The sequence below is a fragment of the Erpetoichthys calabaricus genome, chromosome 12, assembly GCF_900747795.2.
Source record: "Erpetoichthys calabaricus chromosome 12, fErpCal1.3, whole genome shotgun sequence".
NCBI lineage: Eukaryota > Metazoa > Chordata > Cladistia > Polypteriformes > Polypteridae > Erpetoichthys > Erpetoichthys calabaricus.
In genome coordinates, this window is record NC_041405.2 from 4844746 (window position 1) to 4863260 (window position 18515).

The 18515-nt window shown below is 41.7% G+C and overlaps 1 protein-coding gene across 1 annotated transcript; it reads right to left on the reverse strand.

The window, feature by feature from the left end:
- Positions 1–1176: 1176 nt before the first annotated feature.
- patl2 (PAT1 homolog 2) lies at positions 1177–15239 on the reverse strand. Its single transcript, XM_051934539.1, has 18 exons — positions 15123–15239; positions 11446–11593; positions 10964–11298; positions 9836–9904; positions 9377–9550; positions 9212–9289; positions 8483–8652; positions 6492–6566; positions 4484–4622; positions 4260–4380; positions 4079–4176; positions 3863–3916; positions 2871–3019; positions 2396–2561; positions 2155–2295; positions 1940–2037; positions 1549–1689; positions 1177–1329 (listed from the first exon to the last, which is right to left on the reverse strand). Exons 1-18 carry the CDS (start codon positions 15138–15140, stop codon positions 1302–1304), a joined length of 2202 nt encoding a protein of 733 aa, XP_051790499.1. The 5' UTR covers positions 15141–15239; the 3' UTR covers positions 1177–1301.
- Positions 15240–18515: the final 3276 nt, after the last annotated feature.

Genomic DNA, 18515 nt, shown 5'->3' on the forward strand with positions numbered 1-18515 from the left:
CACAGTAGACCCCAGAAGGATGTTCTCCAATACAAAATATAACAGCAGTCTGAACTGGTGCACTGCAGTAAATGACATTCTTGGGGCGAGAGAAAAAGGGGACATGCAATGATGGCTATTTTGAAAGTCAAAAATTACTAAATGGAGGGCCAGTGGCAGAATGGAAAAAAATGATAGGTCTAAATGATCAAGCAATTCTTTGAAAGGATGACAACTTACAATACCAGCCAAGTACCCATTTTAAATTGATCATCCAGAATACCTCCAACATTAAGTGTTCATTTAGGACATCCCCATTTACCCTACCCTGCACCATTTTCAGTTGTGGGGGTAAAAACAGTTAACATTGAAGGAACAATGAAAGACCGTGAGGCAACAGTGAAACCCACTGTGTCGCCCACTTGAGGATATGCAATGTAAACAATTAAGAAAAAAAAATAAAGCGCCTTGCAGAAAAACAAGGGAAACAAAGGCTAATACAGATTGGCTGCTTCTCCTTTTGCCCATCTTGGTAGGGAAGGAACAGAAGTTAGAACAAGCATTGTTGAACTAAAATGTTAAGTCATTATTTAACAATATGTTATACTTCTCTCTAAAAAAAAAAAAAAAAACTGATTACAAATTGCACTATTTTAAAATACAAAAAAGCAGCAGGAGACAAGAGGCAAAGTATTTGCTGCTCGGTTCTACCGATTTAAAGTTTTTTATTTTACTTCAAGTGCTGTACAAATTTAAGAGTGAAGCTCCAAAACCAAAAAGCAACAGAAATTCAGGTCAATAAAACACAGATGGGATATTATAATACAAAAATGTGAATGCTCAAAATATTTAGGTAAAGGAGGGAGGGAGGGGAGGATGAAAACAAAAAAATTGGTCAAAACTTAGTACTCAAAATAAGACAATTCCCAAAAACAAACAAAAAAACTGTACAAATTACCCTTTTTTAATAAAGTCTAATGTACACATTTTTTTTTTTTTATCAATGACCATAGTCTTCCAAACCATCAGATTTCATTCTTTAACATAAAGGGTCATGAAGGAATAAGTCAGAGTCTCTTGATAACTCTACATTTAAGCACTAAAATGGTCCTCCTAGAGATGTATCAGCATCTCGCAATTTTCAGTTGACGCTCATGGGCAGGTGGAATACCCATTTAGGTGATGCTGTGTCTTGGCACCCCAACAAGGTGCTGCATTTGCACTTAAAATCTCTACTGTATGTCCACTCGCACTAGGAAAATGGCAATAGAGCACCAAGCCATTTCCCGAAACCATTTCTCTAGAAGGCATAAGTAGGGTTTCTACTGGACAGGCAATGATCCTGGACGCCTAATGGGGGGGAAGAAAAAGGGGAGTGCGTGAAATATTTAATAACTGATGCTTAATATTGGTCAGCACTACAAAGTCTCTTTCAAACAATGTTAATACCAAAAAGTGAGCACTTGGCACTTTCGTAAACACACTTGTGCTAAAAAAAAAAAAAAGTTCTAAACAGCTAATCCTCATCAACAGAAAGTACAGCAGGTACCACCTGAGTGAAACACTTACTCAATAGTACCTTCCAGCTGCACAACAGCCTGCTTATCCAAATAGCGACAGAAAAGGGAGAGCAGGTTTGATGGAAGGAGTAAGGGCTCCACCAACGAAGAATGGGAGAGCTGCTTTGCAACGGAAAACACAGTATCAGTCCTGAAAAAGAAAACTGCATTGGTATGGGAGGACAAACTGCAGGCAACTTCATCTTTAGACACTCGCACCTGCCTTCCACCAAATACATCCAAGTTCAGACTATCAGCATTTAGAAATGCTGCATTTCATCCATACATTCATTTTATAGTTCTAAATAGTACCAAAGCTCTTTAGCAGCAACACCCCTTCATGAATCACACACAAACTGAAGTGTGCCAAATAAAACATGCTAGCCATCCCATCTGCTCACCATATATCAAATTCCTCAATGCCTGGCTCTATAGGTGTGTCTGCAGACAGGAGCCTCTCACCATGGCTAAGCAATGCATACAAGAAAGAGATTGCAAACTGCAGGAGAAAAAAATAAAACAAAATGAACCGAGGCCACAGAAACCATAACTTGGACCATACAGACCTTCAGGAGCACACCACTGCATTAATGGAACAGATCACTCCATTCTTTACCTTGTTGTGACATGCAAGAGACAGGCGTGTGTCTGTAGAATCAGGTAGTGGTGCTGTGAATTCCTTCAGGACCTGAACAAGCTGAGTGAAGGAGAGGTGGCCAATCACTGTACAGAGGGGAGTGTACAACACTGGAAGAGCCTGCAGAAAAATTTAGAGAAGGTCATGACCTTGCAATTTGCTGCAGTAGTGCAGATGTGGGGCTACAGGTAAGGTGTTATATAAAGACTAAAATTATCACCTCATATGAACATTCTGCATCTTGGGCCATTAACAGTGGAAGATGTTTCAACACTGCCACAAGGATCTCAAGAGCTGCTTCCAGAGGCAAAAAGGACAGAAGCCTGGCAATCAAACGCTTGCCCTTGGATACCAACAGGACTGGCAGGAATTCTGCGTCAAGTTCACTGGGTGAAAGCAAGAAGGGATAAATGGGTTAAGGGTTATTTAACTAATCCCATTGGAAGAGACTATGGAAAGATCTACAGTCATCTAAAATTTAAAAAAAAAACAAAACAAAAAAAAAAAACAAAAAACTAAAATTTCATTAGCCAGACCCAGAATCTTCTAAAAGCCGTACTGAGACTGGCCACTCAAACTCCTGAAAATGTGAATCTGGTCCACCCCACAATCAAGACTAAATTCAACCCCAAAAACTCCTACTAGTTCACTTCTATGACTAGGGCACTAAATAAATCAATCAATCGCACACTCACTGGCAGGATTCCTGGAAGCCCTCTTTTAAAAGGTGAAAGAGCTGGTTGACTTTACAAGTCAGAGTGTCATGGAAGCGAACTCTCTCTTCTTCAGGCAAAACAGCCATTTTCTTCTGCAGTTCTTCCACCTCAAGGAGTGTCATGAACATCTAGGTGGGTACATACACGAAACAATTACATGAGGAGGTGGGGTCCTATACATGCAGCTTAAAAAGAGCTAGATTAGAACTTGCTTTGTTTGAGCCCATAGACAATGACATACAGGGAAAAAAAATTGAGGCTGATGATCTTGTTGAAAGAAGACTTTTTTTTTTTTTTTTATATAACTGCAAACACCCACCACCATAATCTACAGTTCAGAAACTCTGAAATACCTCAAAATGACCAAACAGGTTAAGGGCTTGGGTGGAAGTTGCCAAGATATTTAAGCATTGGAAGACAAAGCAATGTTGCTAGACATCAAAAATTACTACTATGGAAAACACCTACGATTAAAGACTACATCTAATCTTCTATTAACCTTGGGAATATTTAAGGAAAAACATACAACACTGCAGGCAGTTCCTATTTCTACCCATCCACTTCATGATAGGCTGTTGTGTAGAATCTTTAATTGCTGCCTTATTTCACCTTACTGTGCGCTGAACGGTGCTACTGGAGCTCTTTTGCTCAGTCACTGGATCATACAACACACATGCAGACATAAGAACATTTCTGTATTGTGTGTATAGTACTTATGTAACAGTGTGCACTATGTTCTATGTTGCTGCTGCTTCAGTAAGATAATGTCCCTTTAGAGAACATTACTGTATTTTTTAAATCATTGAAACTCCCTACAAAATTATCCCATTTAGAATTTGCTTATTTTTAGTGTTCTTACTGTTAAATTCAGTGGATTTCAAAGGAGTTATCAAGAAACATTTCTGATGACCTAAGCAAAGAGGACATCTTCAAGGATATAAAATTCTGAACGACTACCATAAAAGATGTACCTTCTCTATCAAGTTTAAGACTCCTAGTCTTCGATGGCCAATGTCCTTGAGATCCTATAAGGACAAAAATGAGAGAGCTTGGTTTGAGATTTTAATAGGAACGGACTATAGATATTACACAGTAAAAGATCTTCTCCAAACTACACCATCTGACCACAATAGTTTAAAATAATATGCTTAGGATTACAACATTGAAGCAAGACAACCATCCCTCACCTCCTCCTGACAATGCACATGGACTGCATCAATCGCACGACGGGGTGAATAGCAAGTGGAAACTGCGACTTGGCCCAATGAACCCTCTATGTGAACAACTGCAAAAAATTAATGTCAAGAAGTTGATACACTCGCTCCATCTCCACTTCACCCCAAGTTGACCCTTGCTTCCATTTCCTACCTGGCTCATAAATCTCTGCCTTCTGCACATATGGCGTCATGAGTTTTGGTGGCTCTTTTTTGGCTCTGTCACCTAGCAGCTCATCTTCTGTCAACTTCTCCTCAAGCTTCTGGTAGTAAGCCTGAAATTTTTCACATATTTAGGAAAAATGGACACCAGTAAAAGAACTCAATTTCCCCCTTCCAAAAATAGCACCATTTTGACTTGGTCCTGCTCTCTCTTACCTGATAATAGTAGTCATCTAAGTGTGGGTTCTCACTCTGAAGCTGAATCATCTGCAGTCGAATCACCCAGGCCTTCTCTTTTGCAGACATAATGTTGGCATATGGGTCAGATCGAGGTTCTCTTTGCTTTCTCATGGAACTTTAAGAGAAGTGTTTTGTTAAGAACCTTCATCGAATTTGGCCATGAAATTTGAGTAATGAGTCAGAATGGCACTTTAACAAAGGTTTGATCAAGATAACATTGTTCAGAGATACTCTTTGATTCACCATCGCTAACTTTGATATGACCCTGGGGGTATGATGGGGAGGGATTGGAGAGAAACCTGTTGAAATTTTTGCTTGATAAAAATAACACCACATATATGGATGACAAACAATGCAAAAAAAAATTTCTTTAACTCAATTATATGAATCAGAGATAATGTGACCATAGGATACAACTCAACTTTACTTAGGGAATCACCCAGGGTCAAAGAGGCTAAAAGCCCAAGAGAAAATGGCAAAGTAGCACTACCACAGACTGAAACAGTTAGAACTTTTACTTAGGTAATCAAAAATTCTCACCGAGAAAGCAGTTACATGAAATAAAAATTTGGTCCCAAACTTTCAAGTTGCATCTCCTAGATCGGGGTGGGCAAAGTCATTCCTGGAGGGCCGCAGTGGCTGCAGGTTTTTGTTCCAACCCAATTGCTTAATAAGAAGCACTTATTGCTCAAGAAACACTTCTGCTTCATTTTAGTTCTCCCTCGTTAAGATTTTGAACCCATATTGCTTATTTAAGTCTTAAACAGCTGCATTCTCGGTTTTTAATTGCTCCTTATTAGCAATAAGATGCAAAGGACAAAAAAAACCCAGCAGTTATCCATTTTGCTTGTTATCCTTTACACCTGTGTGTATTTATCGTGCACTATTTGGTTTAATTAAATATTTGGAAGGAAAGAGAAGAGAAAAAAGTATTGAGAATTACCCATCCGTTTTACACTTCAAAGTATTTGGATGATATCCTTAGAATGGAAAAAAAAAATCTAAGATACGAGAATGACTTGACATAGCAGAGTTAAAGCACTAACAAGCCATGAAATGTAATTATTGGCAAGGACCGTTTTCTAATAAAGCAACTGGGTTGGAACAAAAACCCACGGCCACTGCGGCCCTCCAGGAATGACTTTGCCCACCCCTATCCTAGATCATGCACATAAAACTGACACTTGTACAATCATGAAAACAATGGGAAAAACTCTTCGGTACTAACACCCACAATCTCAAATTTACAGTTCTGAATTTGGTATTTAGAAGACTGCAGCATTTTTCTGAACAGCACAACAAGCAAATACAAGGCAACCAAAATGTTACATTCGATTCAAAAGATGGCTGCAAGAGAAAAACATCCATCCATCCATCCATCCACATATCCCCGCCCACCCCGAGTCCATTTTTACATTTCCAAGGTGGATTATCTCCAGTTAGCTGGTAAGTATGCCAGCCGAACTCTAAACACACTTATACCCTGAACAACCACTGTGCCTTCCATTTAAAAAAATCACACACAAATTCCAAAACCGAAGATGACCAAGTATATACTGTATGAACTCCATTCGGTGCTGGGCCCACAACTGATCCAGAGTACCTGTAGCTGTCAAGTATAACATCACACACTGCCACACCACACAAAGTCCTTGTGTTGTGTTCGTTTCAGAGGTCCACACCAGCTAACTGCAATTATTTAAACCATAACTGGTTGATTAGGAGGCCAACTTGCAGAGCATTTGTTAAATAAAAAAAAAAAAAAAAAAAAATCACGATTAACAAGTTCTTAAGACTTTTACTGTTTACATAAGATTAGCACATTCTGCCATGATGCCATTCAGGGCTGCCACTTTGGAGCAAATTGATCTTTCTAGACCTGGCATCACCAACCACAATGTCGAAAGGCTAGAGGATGAGCTTTACTGGCCAAACCAAACATGTTTTTTCAGGTCTTGTTGGAAAAATGTGACTAGTCAAGTACCTTTGAGTCCTCTGCTGTCTCTGACTGAGTATTCTTCTGTGTTGCGGGTGAAGCTGAGTGACATGACCAGGAAACCTAGACAGACAAAAGTTATATAAGCCAAAAACAGCCAGGTGAAAGACTTGAATGTGGGCAGAGGGCCATTTGCAAGAATAAAAAAATTACCATTTGGCATACTATTGAACTACATTCCCAAAGCCTTATGTGCAATTCACCAACATGTGCTCACTGCTGCAGGGTAAACTGAGCTCACTGTCTGAGAAGGCCACAGACTTAAGTCCCCACCAAGATCTGCAAATAATGACTTTAACGTGCATCATTGACTACTCTATACATTTACATTCTCACATTAATAAAATAAAAAAGTGGCTAAGGAGCATTCCTAAAAGACATTACAAGACAATGGTGCTGAATGAGTGAAGAAAGCAAGTATGTACAATATAACCAAAAGTTTTGATTTATTTTTTCCAAAAACCTTCAGCTAGATAGGTGTGTTCATGCATGCAATTATTTTAATAGTAGGGATTTTATTATTGGTCGATAACATTTGTAAATCTATACAAGTGCTCTAAAAGCCTGTGCTCATGGAAGAACACACAGAAATTGGAAACAACTTATAAGCAAAAAATAAATTTCACATTTAAATAAAAACACACTGATACCACAACTGGTACAGGAGCCACTGGGAGAGAACTTTATTGGGTCAGATCAGTTATAACTGCTGGTACACACTGGAGAAAGGGTTTGTTACCAGGAGGTAAGCTTCCGTTTTCAGCAATCCACATTTGATAGTGAACTAACCAAGGCCATCCGTAACTAGTGCAGCCCCAGCCCACACACTGATTTTATCAAGACTACCCCAGTTTTCTCAGGTATTTAACAAAATCCAAACCCTACCATTCTTTCATGTTTCTCATGACCTTAAATAACTACTCACTTCAGGCAAACTTTGCTTCTTCAACAGTGGCTCTCATACATCCATGACCCATAATGATAACTGCACTGACTGCATATTGGATACTGCATTCTCACAGAAAAAAAGTATTTGTATATTATTTCGCTAGATCTAAGGAATGCTAATGTGATGGGTGACACAGGTAGCTAAGCATCATGGCTTTATGACAGATGTGTTTAAAATGTGTCCAATAGTACATACATTCTGCCATTGTGTGAATACCCCTTCTAGAAACCAGTGGCGAGTGGAAAGTTTATTAATGTAAGTGGTGCTGTAGATTCTTTGTTAGCATTTGAAAAAATCTAGGTGACGGGACTATCCACACTGCCCAATAAAACTTTCCGTAACCAAAGTCACTTTGCATTTACAACACAAGGGCCACAATATGCCTGGTGTTGAACCTCCAAGACAAACTAGTTCTTTCAAACTCCGATGTCTGACAAATGACAAAGGCAACAATTCATTCCTGGATATTTGCATAAGCTATAAAAGTGATCCATGGATGGTTATTATGGCAAGCTGTATGTGCTGCCATCTTGTAGCAATGAGGACCCTAACAGAAGCAAAACTAATCCCTTGCATACCAAACCAGGCAAATCTTTGTAATGGGGGAAAATGAACCACATATAAGCACCACCCTACTCTCTCACCTCCACTGTTCTCTAGAATTTGAATGGACTGAAATTTATTTTTTTCTTTTCTATTTTCAAACCGCCTTATCTTAATATATTAATAATGGTACTTTTACCTTGGAGCTTTAATAACCAAAACTAATAGTCAACAGCTGTTCACGTATGTATATTTTTTTCAAGGTACAAAGGGAATGCTTTTGTATTCACCATCGAATCAATATGTAAATGTGACATGCTCAGTGCCTATTTAATGTGCAAACTATTATGCATTATTATATTGAAATATTTATTATTTTCTCCCATTCCAAACAACTGAAATACCACAAAGAGTATACAGACCAGGCTATCTAAAAATTCAACTTAATTAAATCAACCCCATGCCCTGACACAGTAGCACTTTTTACCTGAATCTCTGTAGTGGATTGGCTGGAGGACTGAAAAACGGCGCAGGGCCCGGAGAAGGCGACATTGGCCCAAATCGCATCTGCAGGACCTTTGGGGTTAGAGGTCGGGTGGGCGTACTGATGTTTGAGGAAGTGGGTCGGAAAGAAGAAGGAGAAAGGTATCTGCTGGGCTGTGGAGAGACACTGAATGGTCAGGGGAAAATGCCTCAATCTAGTTGAAATAAAAACTTGGGCACTGACTGCTGCTCAACATTAAGGTATTTTCACTTGTGCTGGCTTAGGAACCTCTCACTGATGCCATGTTGAAACTGCAGTAACTATAGAAAAAAATGTCCTCTTGCAGATGAGTAGCCTGTAGCCCAAAGCTTTATTTTCATTAATAGTTTTTAAAGCATGTTCTTCAATTATCTGGATTTGTTTCATACAATAGTCAAATTCTATGTAAAATGGAGTAACCATCATAATAGACCACAGGCAAAGTGAATGCACTTCGAGTAAAATGTACTTTGTTATTACAAAATTATGACTTACTAAGTATATACTAAAAATAACAGTAATTTCACCAAATCTACAAACGTATGCAAAAAACCTGTACTTGGTCCTGGCCCCACCCTCTTGTTACTTTCCACAAGTGCTAGAAAATAACTAAAAGAAGTTTAAATAAAAAAGTTTCGTTCAGACTATCGAAGGGGACTGGGTAAATTCACTCTCCAAACAAAAGGAACACACCTGACCAAATCTAGTCTGAGAAGAGTAAGGCCGCACTGGACATAAAGGTGAGCGAGGCATCATGGGACAAGCTGGCACCTATCAAAAAAAAAAAAAAAAAAAAAAATGAATTAGTTTTAGCCCTTAATTCCTTTTAAATTAACCCTAAACCATTGCATGATTTACCTGTTGCATGTAACGGGGACTGAAAGCTCTTGGTGACAGGTGGCCTTGTGGTGCATGCTTTGGAGCAGAAACTTCAGGGTACTGATGGGTCAGGGGAGAAGACAGGAAATCCAGGGTGGTGGGTGGAATCCTTTGCTCCAAGGTTCTGTCAATCACCTTCATGGCAGCAGTGTCCTGAAATGCATATCTCAGCTTTACACTGGTACTGGCCATGCTCCCCAGTTCAGCTTCAAGTCGACAACATGTCCGGCTTAACAGGGACTTGCTATACTAAAGATCTGGCTGCAGGGTAAATTTTGAAGCAAGAAACTTACAAGAGGTTGTGAACCTGCCTATCTTATTTGGAATGAACAAGTGGTAGAGCATCAAAAGGCACAGTTGACAATATCCTGTTAATGGAGGACAAGAACCAACTCTGGACAGTACTACAGGAGAAGACAATTCTTAAGAATTACTCACTTCAGCTTCCAGATCCATCTCATCCCACGTTGAACTGATGCCACTATCCACCACTGCACTGTCCAGGCTCTGGATGCATATTAATACAGCAAGAGTCAGAACCAGTAGGCAAAACAACTTCCTCCTATTCTAATCATTACCTAATAAGTAGTTGTATTTCATAAGTTTCTCACCATCATTACTACGCAAGCACCAACATTTTCTATCCAGCAGCTAGGATCCTTTGCACAAATTAGGTTGACTTAGCATCACAGCTGCTGCTGAGCACTATGTTAGATTACCCCACCCCAGCATTTTATACAAGTAATTTAGAGATAAAATTATTACAGAAATAGGATATTAATCCTCTTTGTGTTTAACTATAAATGATTTATTCTGGAAAAGAACCAAAATGTTAAATCTATACTCAAGTACAACAAAATCAAATTATATTTCAAACATGACCTTGATCAAAAGGCCTTCATTTTCCACTTATCAGGAACCCTGGAAATTTCTCATACTTCCCTTGATAAATTTACATTTGCAAACTCTCAAGTACTTATCCTTAAGTACTTAAAAAAACAAACACAAGGAGCGATCATAACCTTCATTTCAGAATCCACTCTCCTGCATATCTCTGTCACGTTTCAAAAGCTTCTACACATCAGGATTACCACTAACCCTAACTCACTAATTCAAGTCAACATAGCCATTTTTTTACCACCTTCAATATAAATCAAAAATTAAGACTGCCAAAGACTAATGCAGAAATAGGTACTATATTCAGAAGGAAAGCAGTGGTCATACTGTATCTTGCAGTTACTGTAGGATTTTTCCTTCTAGCCTTTTGGGTGTAGTTTAACACTTTGACCCAGAAGGCAATTAGTCAATAGAAACTGCACTCTAGCCTAATCACTACCTATTATGACTGCAAACTATGCTCCCCAAGCAAGCATGCTAATCATCAACTGTCTTAGGCAAGTTACATGGATTATTAAAATAATCAATCCAACCTACTGTGGCTAGCTAGTAAGTCCAGTACAACCAGTTCTAGAAAAAAATCGGGTTTATAATTTTACCCTGGTTACATGCACAATCAAGTACGATGGCGGAAGCCAGTAGCTAGATCACTTTCTAGATGGTCCTCACCTCTAAAGTGGGTTTGCCTTTAATACTTTTGAGAACGGCTGGATCCTGGAATTCCATCTTCTTGCTCAGCTCCCGCCTGCGCTCCCCACGCATTTCTATGCGGCCTGTAGTTCTGGGAGCCACTGGGACTTTAGATAAAGCAGGGGCAGGCTGGGATTTAGTTACTGGAAGACGCTGAGGTGCCGGCTGGCCTGCAGCCTGTTGCACCTCTGGTGGTTTAGGGGGCTCCCCATTCATTTTTGAAAGATCCTTTGAGGCACCCTTTTCAAACTGGGAGAATTCACCACAGAACACAAAGAGGTCAGCAGGATCTTCCTCACCTCCAGATTCCATATCTAGAACAGTTACAACCACATTAATGAGGGTGTAACCTAAAGTTTGGAAAACATCACAATGACAAGAAAAATGAAGACAAACAGAAGCCAAAGAGCCGATTTCACAAAAAGTTACATTGTTCCCAAACCTGCAGGAGAAGTACTCACCCAAACGAAACGTCTCTTCATTGTACAAGTCAATCTCCTCATCTTCTTCAACCATTTCTTGAAGCAGAGTGGTGGCTTCTTCATCCTCACTGTGGCCATCAGCCTTGCACTCGTCTGTTTCCTGAAGTAGGGGACACCACTCTGTGTCCTGAAGGGAGGTAGAAGTGCGACTGATTTGTCTCAGGATGTGGACTTATTTTTAGTGAAAGAGTCTGGAAGACTGATCCCCATTACACTGTGTGAGCCTCCACGATCATATGGCCTTAAATATTGCAACTCATAGCAAACAAACGGTGTCAAACCCAAGTGTTCCAATTCTTCCATCCAGATGCTTCTTAAAAGTACACTTGAATCTGAAGGGAATATTAGGACAGCTTATCCATTCACTAAACAAGCCTGATTTACATAATAGTTTCTTCTCATTTATCAAATTTATGTTCTCATACACTTCAAGAGCAAGCACAGAAAACTGCACTTATTTAAGCAATCTTATTAAAAAAAATACATATAAAAATATGTAAACATGCCTAAAATACTGAACTTAGCAGTAATGAAAATTAACAAAGTATGATTAACAGATCATTTATAGCCAAGTCTGGGTTGGATGCCCATCCACCACAGTGCACTTGCTCAAACGAAGACACTTTTTAGTCAGAACATCGACATATTCTTAATGTTTTTGGGGAAAAAAAAACTCAGATTGGCCCTGTTGCTTTCTCTGTGTAGTCTGCACATTTCTCTTTTATGTGTTCTATGAGAAGACAGACTGTGATGTTACTTGCCATGCCACCTCAATGATCTAGAAGTGTCTCCCTTTTATAACATTTAGCTAAATAATTCCTTGAACAAATTTCTATGAAATTATACACTACATGCTGTATTTGAGGTCTTTAAAGCACATCGTCCCGTTGTCTAAGATCACTGCTCACATTTAAAAGCTGAAAATTATTTTGCAAAACAAAAGTAACATTTAATATGAGCATACTTATACATGTACATGACTATCCATGCACACAATGGCACACATACAGGAGGATATTTGCATGCTAGGAGTCAGAAGAACCCGTTTAAAATGTGTTTGTGCACATATAAGAGAATAACAATACAGTTACGCAAGTGAAGGATATGCCAATATAACACCTCATTACCGGAGACATGGGTGACATATACTGTGATGGACCTAAATATGTTGTAGATAAATTGAAAAACCTGTTTACCTGCAATTAGCCTAAGCATTTTTGTCATGCGCGGGGCTAGCTAGAAAGTAATATTTCAGGGGCAGCCTAGGAAAAGTACAATGATGCTACAAGAGCTAACCTTAAATGAGAACATTTTCACAGCTGCTCATTTTGGTATTTTGCATAAACTCAACATTAATTTTAACTGCCCAAAATTGCATTTAATAAACGATTAAAACTATGAGCACACTTATTAACAGAGAATTTAAGAGTGCAGAGTATTTGGTGACATCACTATTCATTAACTTGGAATCAGTTTATCTTGCAGCTTCTCTAGTCACTGACTAGATTAAAGTTGCTTATGTTTCCCTTCTCTGACCAGGAAAAAAACTTCAAGTCCTGCAGGAGAGACAGCTGTTATTCGTATAATTAATCTTTTATTGCAGATGGGGACACTAAACAGAGGCAATTCACATGCACTGAACGAGTGAACCCAAGTAGTTTGTAGCGATGGATGGGAAAAATTCCCGTTTTCATGCAAAATGGAGAGAAAAAAAGTCTGATATAACAGACGCCAATGATGACCAATACTGAAGAGCAGCAAATGATTTGAAAAATAACCACGGAAGAGAAAAAGAAATCACTTTACAAAAGATACAAACTTGCAAGCTTTTTGACAAAATATTGTTCAATATATACTTCTGGAATAACAAGCAAACATCATAAATGTAAACCTAATGCCTCATGGAACTCACTAACTAAAGCCAGGACTCTTGACCAATGAATGAGGGGGAAGAGGCAGGTATTCAATTCTAAAAGTCAATTCTGGAAGTATATTTTTAACAGTAGTTTAGCAGAAAAGCATGAGCTTTGCAGGTTTTGTGCAAATGGCTGGACAACTGACATGTGGATCACGCAGCACATGTAATGTGAGATTTTTTTTACATTGTTTGCTGTTGAACAGCCCTGGTCACTATTGGCTTTCATTATATCACGGACGTTTCTCGCTCCATTCTGCATTAAAAACGGGAGATTTTTAATTTTTTTTTTGCTCTCAGCCAGCACTGCAAACTGCAAGGGGTATGTAACAAAAAAATATATTTTTGGATGGAGTATTCCTTTAACTTGGTTCTTGTTCCAGAATGAATGGATGGATGATCACTGATGGGCTTTACTCTTCATAAGTTTCTTTCAGATTTTGCCCTGTTCAGATTCTTTAGTGCCATTTTCTTTGGCAGGTCTCTCCTTTCGATTTGCCAGTTTTTACAGATGTTAGATCAGGTTGCTGCTTCTCACTCTCTAAACCCCACTGTGTTTTGATTCTGGCAAGGCCTCTTGTCTGTCCCACTCTTTGTAAAATAAGAAAACATTTGCAAGAAATTCCATCATTTAAGTGTAATCCTGCTACTCAGCACTGTGTATACAAATCCTATATAACGGAGAACACATTACTTCAGACCTCTCCAAATGACAAAGAAACTGAATTAAAAAGAATTGAATTAAACCTTATCTAATCACAAGCCACTCAAACCCTTGATCGTAATGTTCAAATGGTAGATCACTTAAAAATGATGGGATGAACACCATATTCTAAGTATTCATTTTCTTTTCACACTTACAAGCATTGTCAGTTGTAGAAACCACAAGTTAGCACTAACACTTGCATAAAAGTATATTTTGAAAAAATAAAATAAAATCATGAAACATTCAGCAAGCGTTTAAAGTACACCCTGTAAAATGTTTTAATCCCGACTCCTGAAATTACACGTCCATGATTTAGTAGGGATTTTTGCAGCCACGGCTTTACTACCATATCGCTCATCGGCAGCTTATTTTACTTCCAAGCACCAGGCCACAGTTACACGGCTACTAAACTTACAAAGTTAAATTGAGTCCCAAGGGTTGAAAGCATGTCGCTTTTAAAAGGGCGATTCTAATATTCATTAAAACGACGTTACCGGTTCTGAGTTCTCATAAAACACATGGCCGCCAGACGGGCCATTTTACGGGTAGTGAAATTAACGGCCATAAAAGATAGAAAAAGACCACCAACAAGTCTTTGTAGGGTACACACTGGCGCTCCTACCACACTCTCATGCGAACGTGAACTAAAATTGAACTCGACTCGGGCCGTTTAACATTGAACTAGCATAGCACAGGAGACCAGACCCGACCCGACCCGGCATTTCGACACGAAAGGGCGTCGGAACAGCAGGCGAACTCGGAGGAGTCCAAAGGCGGTCGGCCCCGAAACAAACAATTACTTGGGCTTCCACATTCTCACATCTTAATGAATTGGAATTGAAGAGTGCGCGAATTCGGTTTGGAGATAACGCCGAGCGGAACAGATGGAATTCAAACGCAATTTCGTTTGGTGTTTGTTTCGTAATCTCAGCTGATGCATCAAACAAACGCGCATTACTGCCCGCGATTCATAGGAACGAAACCATTCTAACGTATTATTCGAAACGCCATCACCACCAAATAAAGACAATTTACCGCTAAATCCGCCGTCATGATGAGACAACACGTTCTTAGCAAACCGCGCCGCTCCGAATCTCCCCGCTCGCTTGCAAAGTAAGCGCCACGCGTTCCCGCCCACAGGTTTTAATATTTCAGGTGTCAGCGGCGCCAACGCTGCGCGCATGCGCAAAAATGTAGGCTTACCGGCGGTGACGGCAAAAAAAAAAAAATGGCGGCGATTCACTAAGGTAGATGCGTCTTGCAGTATGATATACGCTATATGGTCAAAAGGTTGATCTTCACGCCTATATGAGCTTGTTGGTCATCCCATTCCAGATCCACTGGCATTAATAAGGGAATTGCAGCTGTGACAGCCTGCACTCTTCTGTGAGGCTTTCCATAAGATTTTGAGGTGCGTGTATGGGGGAGTTTGTGAGTTAGGTGATGCATCGCGCCGCTTTTTAATCATTGCGTGTCCTGGAATTAACTTTTGCCGTCCGAAACGCGAAAGGGGACCGCAGAGAAGTACCTGCACGTGCGTTTCTATAAGAAACCCCGTCGATTTACTTTGCTGTCCAGCACACTCCCTGGATCACTGAGTTGTGTCCCGTTTTGGAACCCTGAAAGTCTGCGCAGCCTGTTTTATTTTTTTAAAGTCCGATGTTGATGTTGGATGAGAAGATCAGCGTTCCAGTAGGTTCAAGAGGGGCGTTTGGGGGTAGCAAGTGGGACGACCACCCCAGGCCCGCTTTTAAGGGGGCCGCCGCTTTTGAGGTCCGTGTGTCCCATTCGAGCGGATTTGTCAAGTTATATTCTGCAGTACATTATTACTATTAATATTACTATGCCGGTCAGGCGTGGTAGGCCCAAACGTGTTGTGAGGGTCTGCTGGGAACGTCTGGCAGAGCCCCCTGTCAGAAGTAGCTTCAACTCCCACCTCCGGCAGAACTTCGACCATGTCCCGAGGGAGGTGGGGGACATTGAGTCCGAATGGGCCATGTTCCGTGCCTCTATTGTTGAGGCGGCTGACCGGAGCTGTGGCCGTAAGGTGGTCGGTGCCTGTCGTGGCGGCAATCCCCGAACCCGTTGGTGGACACCGGTGGTGAAGGATGCCGTCAAGCTGAAGAAGGAGTCCTACAGGACCCTTTTGTCCTGTGGGACCCTGGAGGCAGCTGATAGGTACCGGCAGGCCAAGCGGAATGCGGCTTTGGTGGTTGCTGAGGCAAAAACTCGGGCGTGGGAGGAGTTTGGGGAGGCCATGGAGAACGACTTTCTGGTCCACCATCCGGCGTCTCAGGAAGGGGAAGCAGTGCAGTGTCAACACTATATATGGTGGGGATGGTGTGCTGCTGACCTCGACTCGGGACGTTGTGGGTCGGTGGGGGGAGTACTTCGAAGACCTCCTCAATCCCATTAACATGCCTTCCAATGAGGAAGCAGAGCCTGGGGACTCAGAGGTGGGCTCCCCCATCTCTGGGACTGAGGTCACCGAGGTGGTCAAAAAACTCCTTGGTGGCAGGGCCCCGGGGGTGGATGAGATATGCCCGGAGTTCCTCAAGGCTCTGGATGTTGTAGGACTGTCTTGGTTGACACGCCTCTGCAACATCGCATGGACATCAGGGACAGTGCCTCTGGATTGGCAGACTGGGGTGGTGGTCCCCCTCTTTAAGAAGGGGGACCGGAGGGTGTGTTCCAACTACAGAGGGATCACACTCCTCAGCCTCCCTGGAAAAGTCTATTCAGGGGTCCTGGAGAGGAGGGTCCGTCGGATAGTCGAGCCTCGGATTCAGGAGGAACAGTGTGGTTTTCGTCCTGGTCGTGGAACAGTGGACCAGCTCTATACCCTTAGCAGGGTCCTGGAGGGTGCATGGGAGTTTGCCCAACCAGTCTACATGTGTTTTGTGGACTTGGAAAAGGCATTCGACCGTGTCCCTCGGGGAATCCTGTGGGGGGTACTCCGAGAGTATGGGGTACCGGCCCCCCTGATAAGGGCTGTTCGGTCCCTGTACGATCGGTGCCAGAGCTTGGTCCGCATTGCCGGCAGTAAGTCGAACCCGTTTCCAGTGAGAGTTGGACTCCGCCAGGGCTGCCCTTTGTCACCGATTCTGTTCATAACTTTTATGGACAGAATTTCTAGGCGCAGCCAGGGCGTTGAGGGGGTCCGGTTTGGTGGGCTCAGGATTGGGTCACTGCTTTTTGCAGATGATGTTGTCCTGTTTGCTTCATCAGGCCGTGATCTTCAGCTCTCTCTGGATCGGTTCGCAGCCGAGTGTGAAGCGGCTGGAATGAGAATCAGCACCTCCAAATCCGAGACCATGGTCCTCAGCCGGAAAAGGGTGGAGTGCCCTCTCAGGGTTGGTAGCGAGATCCTGCTTCAAGTGGAGGAGTTCAAGTATCTCGGGATCTTGTTCACGAGTGAGGGAAGAATGGAGCGTGAGATCGACAGGCGGATCGGTGCGGCATCCGCAGTAATGCGGGCGCTGCATCGGTCTGTCGTGGTGAAAAAGGAGCTGAGCCGCAAGGCGAAGCTCTCAATTTACCAGTCGATCTATGTTCCTACCCTCACATATGGTCATGAACTATGGGTAGTGACCGAAAGAACGAGATCGCGAATACAAGCGGCTGAAATGAGTTTCCTCCGCAGGGTGTCTGGGCTTTCCCTTAAAGATAGGGTGAGAAGCTCAGTCATCCGGGAGGTGCTCAGAGTAGAGCCGCTGCTCCTCCGCATCGAGAGGAGTCAGATGAGGTGGCTCGGGCATCTGATCAGGATGCCTCCTGGACGCCTCCCTGGTGAGGTGTTCTGGGCATGTCCAACCGGGAGGAGGCCCCAGGGAAGACCCAGGACACGTTGGAGGGACTATGTCTCTCGACTGGCCTGGGAACGCCTTGGGATTCTCCCGGAAGAGCTAGAAGAAGTGGCCGGGGAGAGGGAAGTCTGGGCATCTCTGCTCAAGCTGCTGCCCCCGCGACCCGACCTCGGATAAGCGGGAGACAATGGATGGATGGATGGATATTAGTATATTTGAGATGCTTCTAAGAGGAACCCTTTTAAAATCCCTCTTCAAGGTAAAATTCCGTACATGTACATTTTTGAAAACATTCCATAGTCCACCTTCATCACCCCCGAAAAGGGTCTCCAGTATAATCCCTTCCCAAAACCGGTAGAGCCCATTAGTGGCTGGGTTGGCTTCTCCTATCTATAGAAAAAGACATTGCAGATCCTGATTAGACTACGAAGATGTCATCAGCGACTTTTCCAATCGGAAGGCAAGAAAAGTGAATTTTCGTCTCTGAACCTGGAAACCGGTAAGAGATTTCATGATGATATCTCTACGTTAATTTCACACTTCCTGTCGAAACACTGAAACTCGCATTTAATTTGTAGGCCATAAACATGTCTGAATATTAATGTATAAAAACATGATAATC

Excerpts from the sequence above, each read along its gene's own strand:
- patl2 (XM_051934539.1), bottom strand. Across the intron at positions 3,917-4,078 it reads ATGTGCATTGTCAGGAGGAG|GATCTCAAGGACATTGGCCA; the intron begins GTGAGGGATGGT and ends TTGTCCTTATAG. Across the intron at positions 3,020-3,862 it reads TCTTAAACTTGATAGAGAAG|ATGTTCATGACACTCCTTGA; the intron begins GTACATCTTTTA and ends GTACCCACCTAG.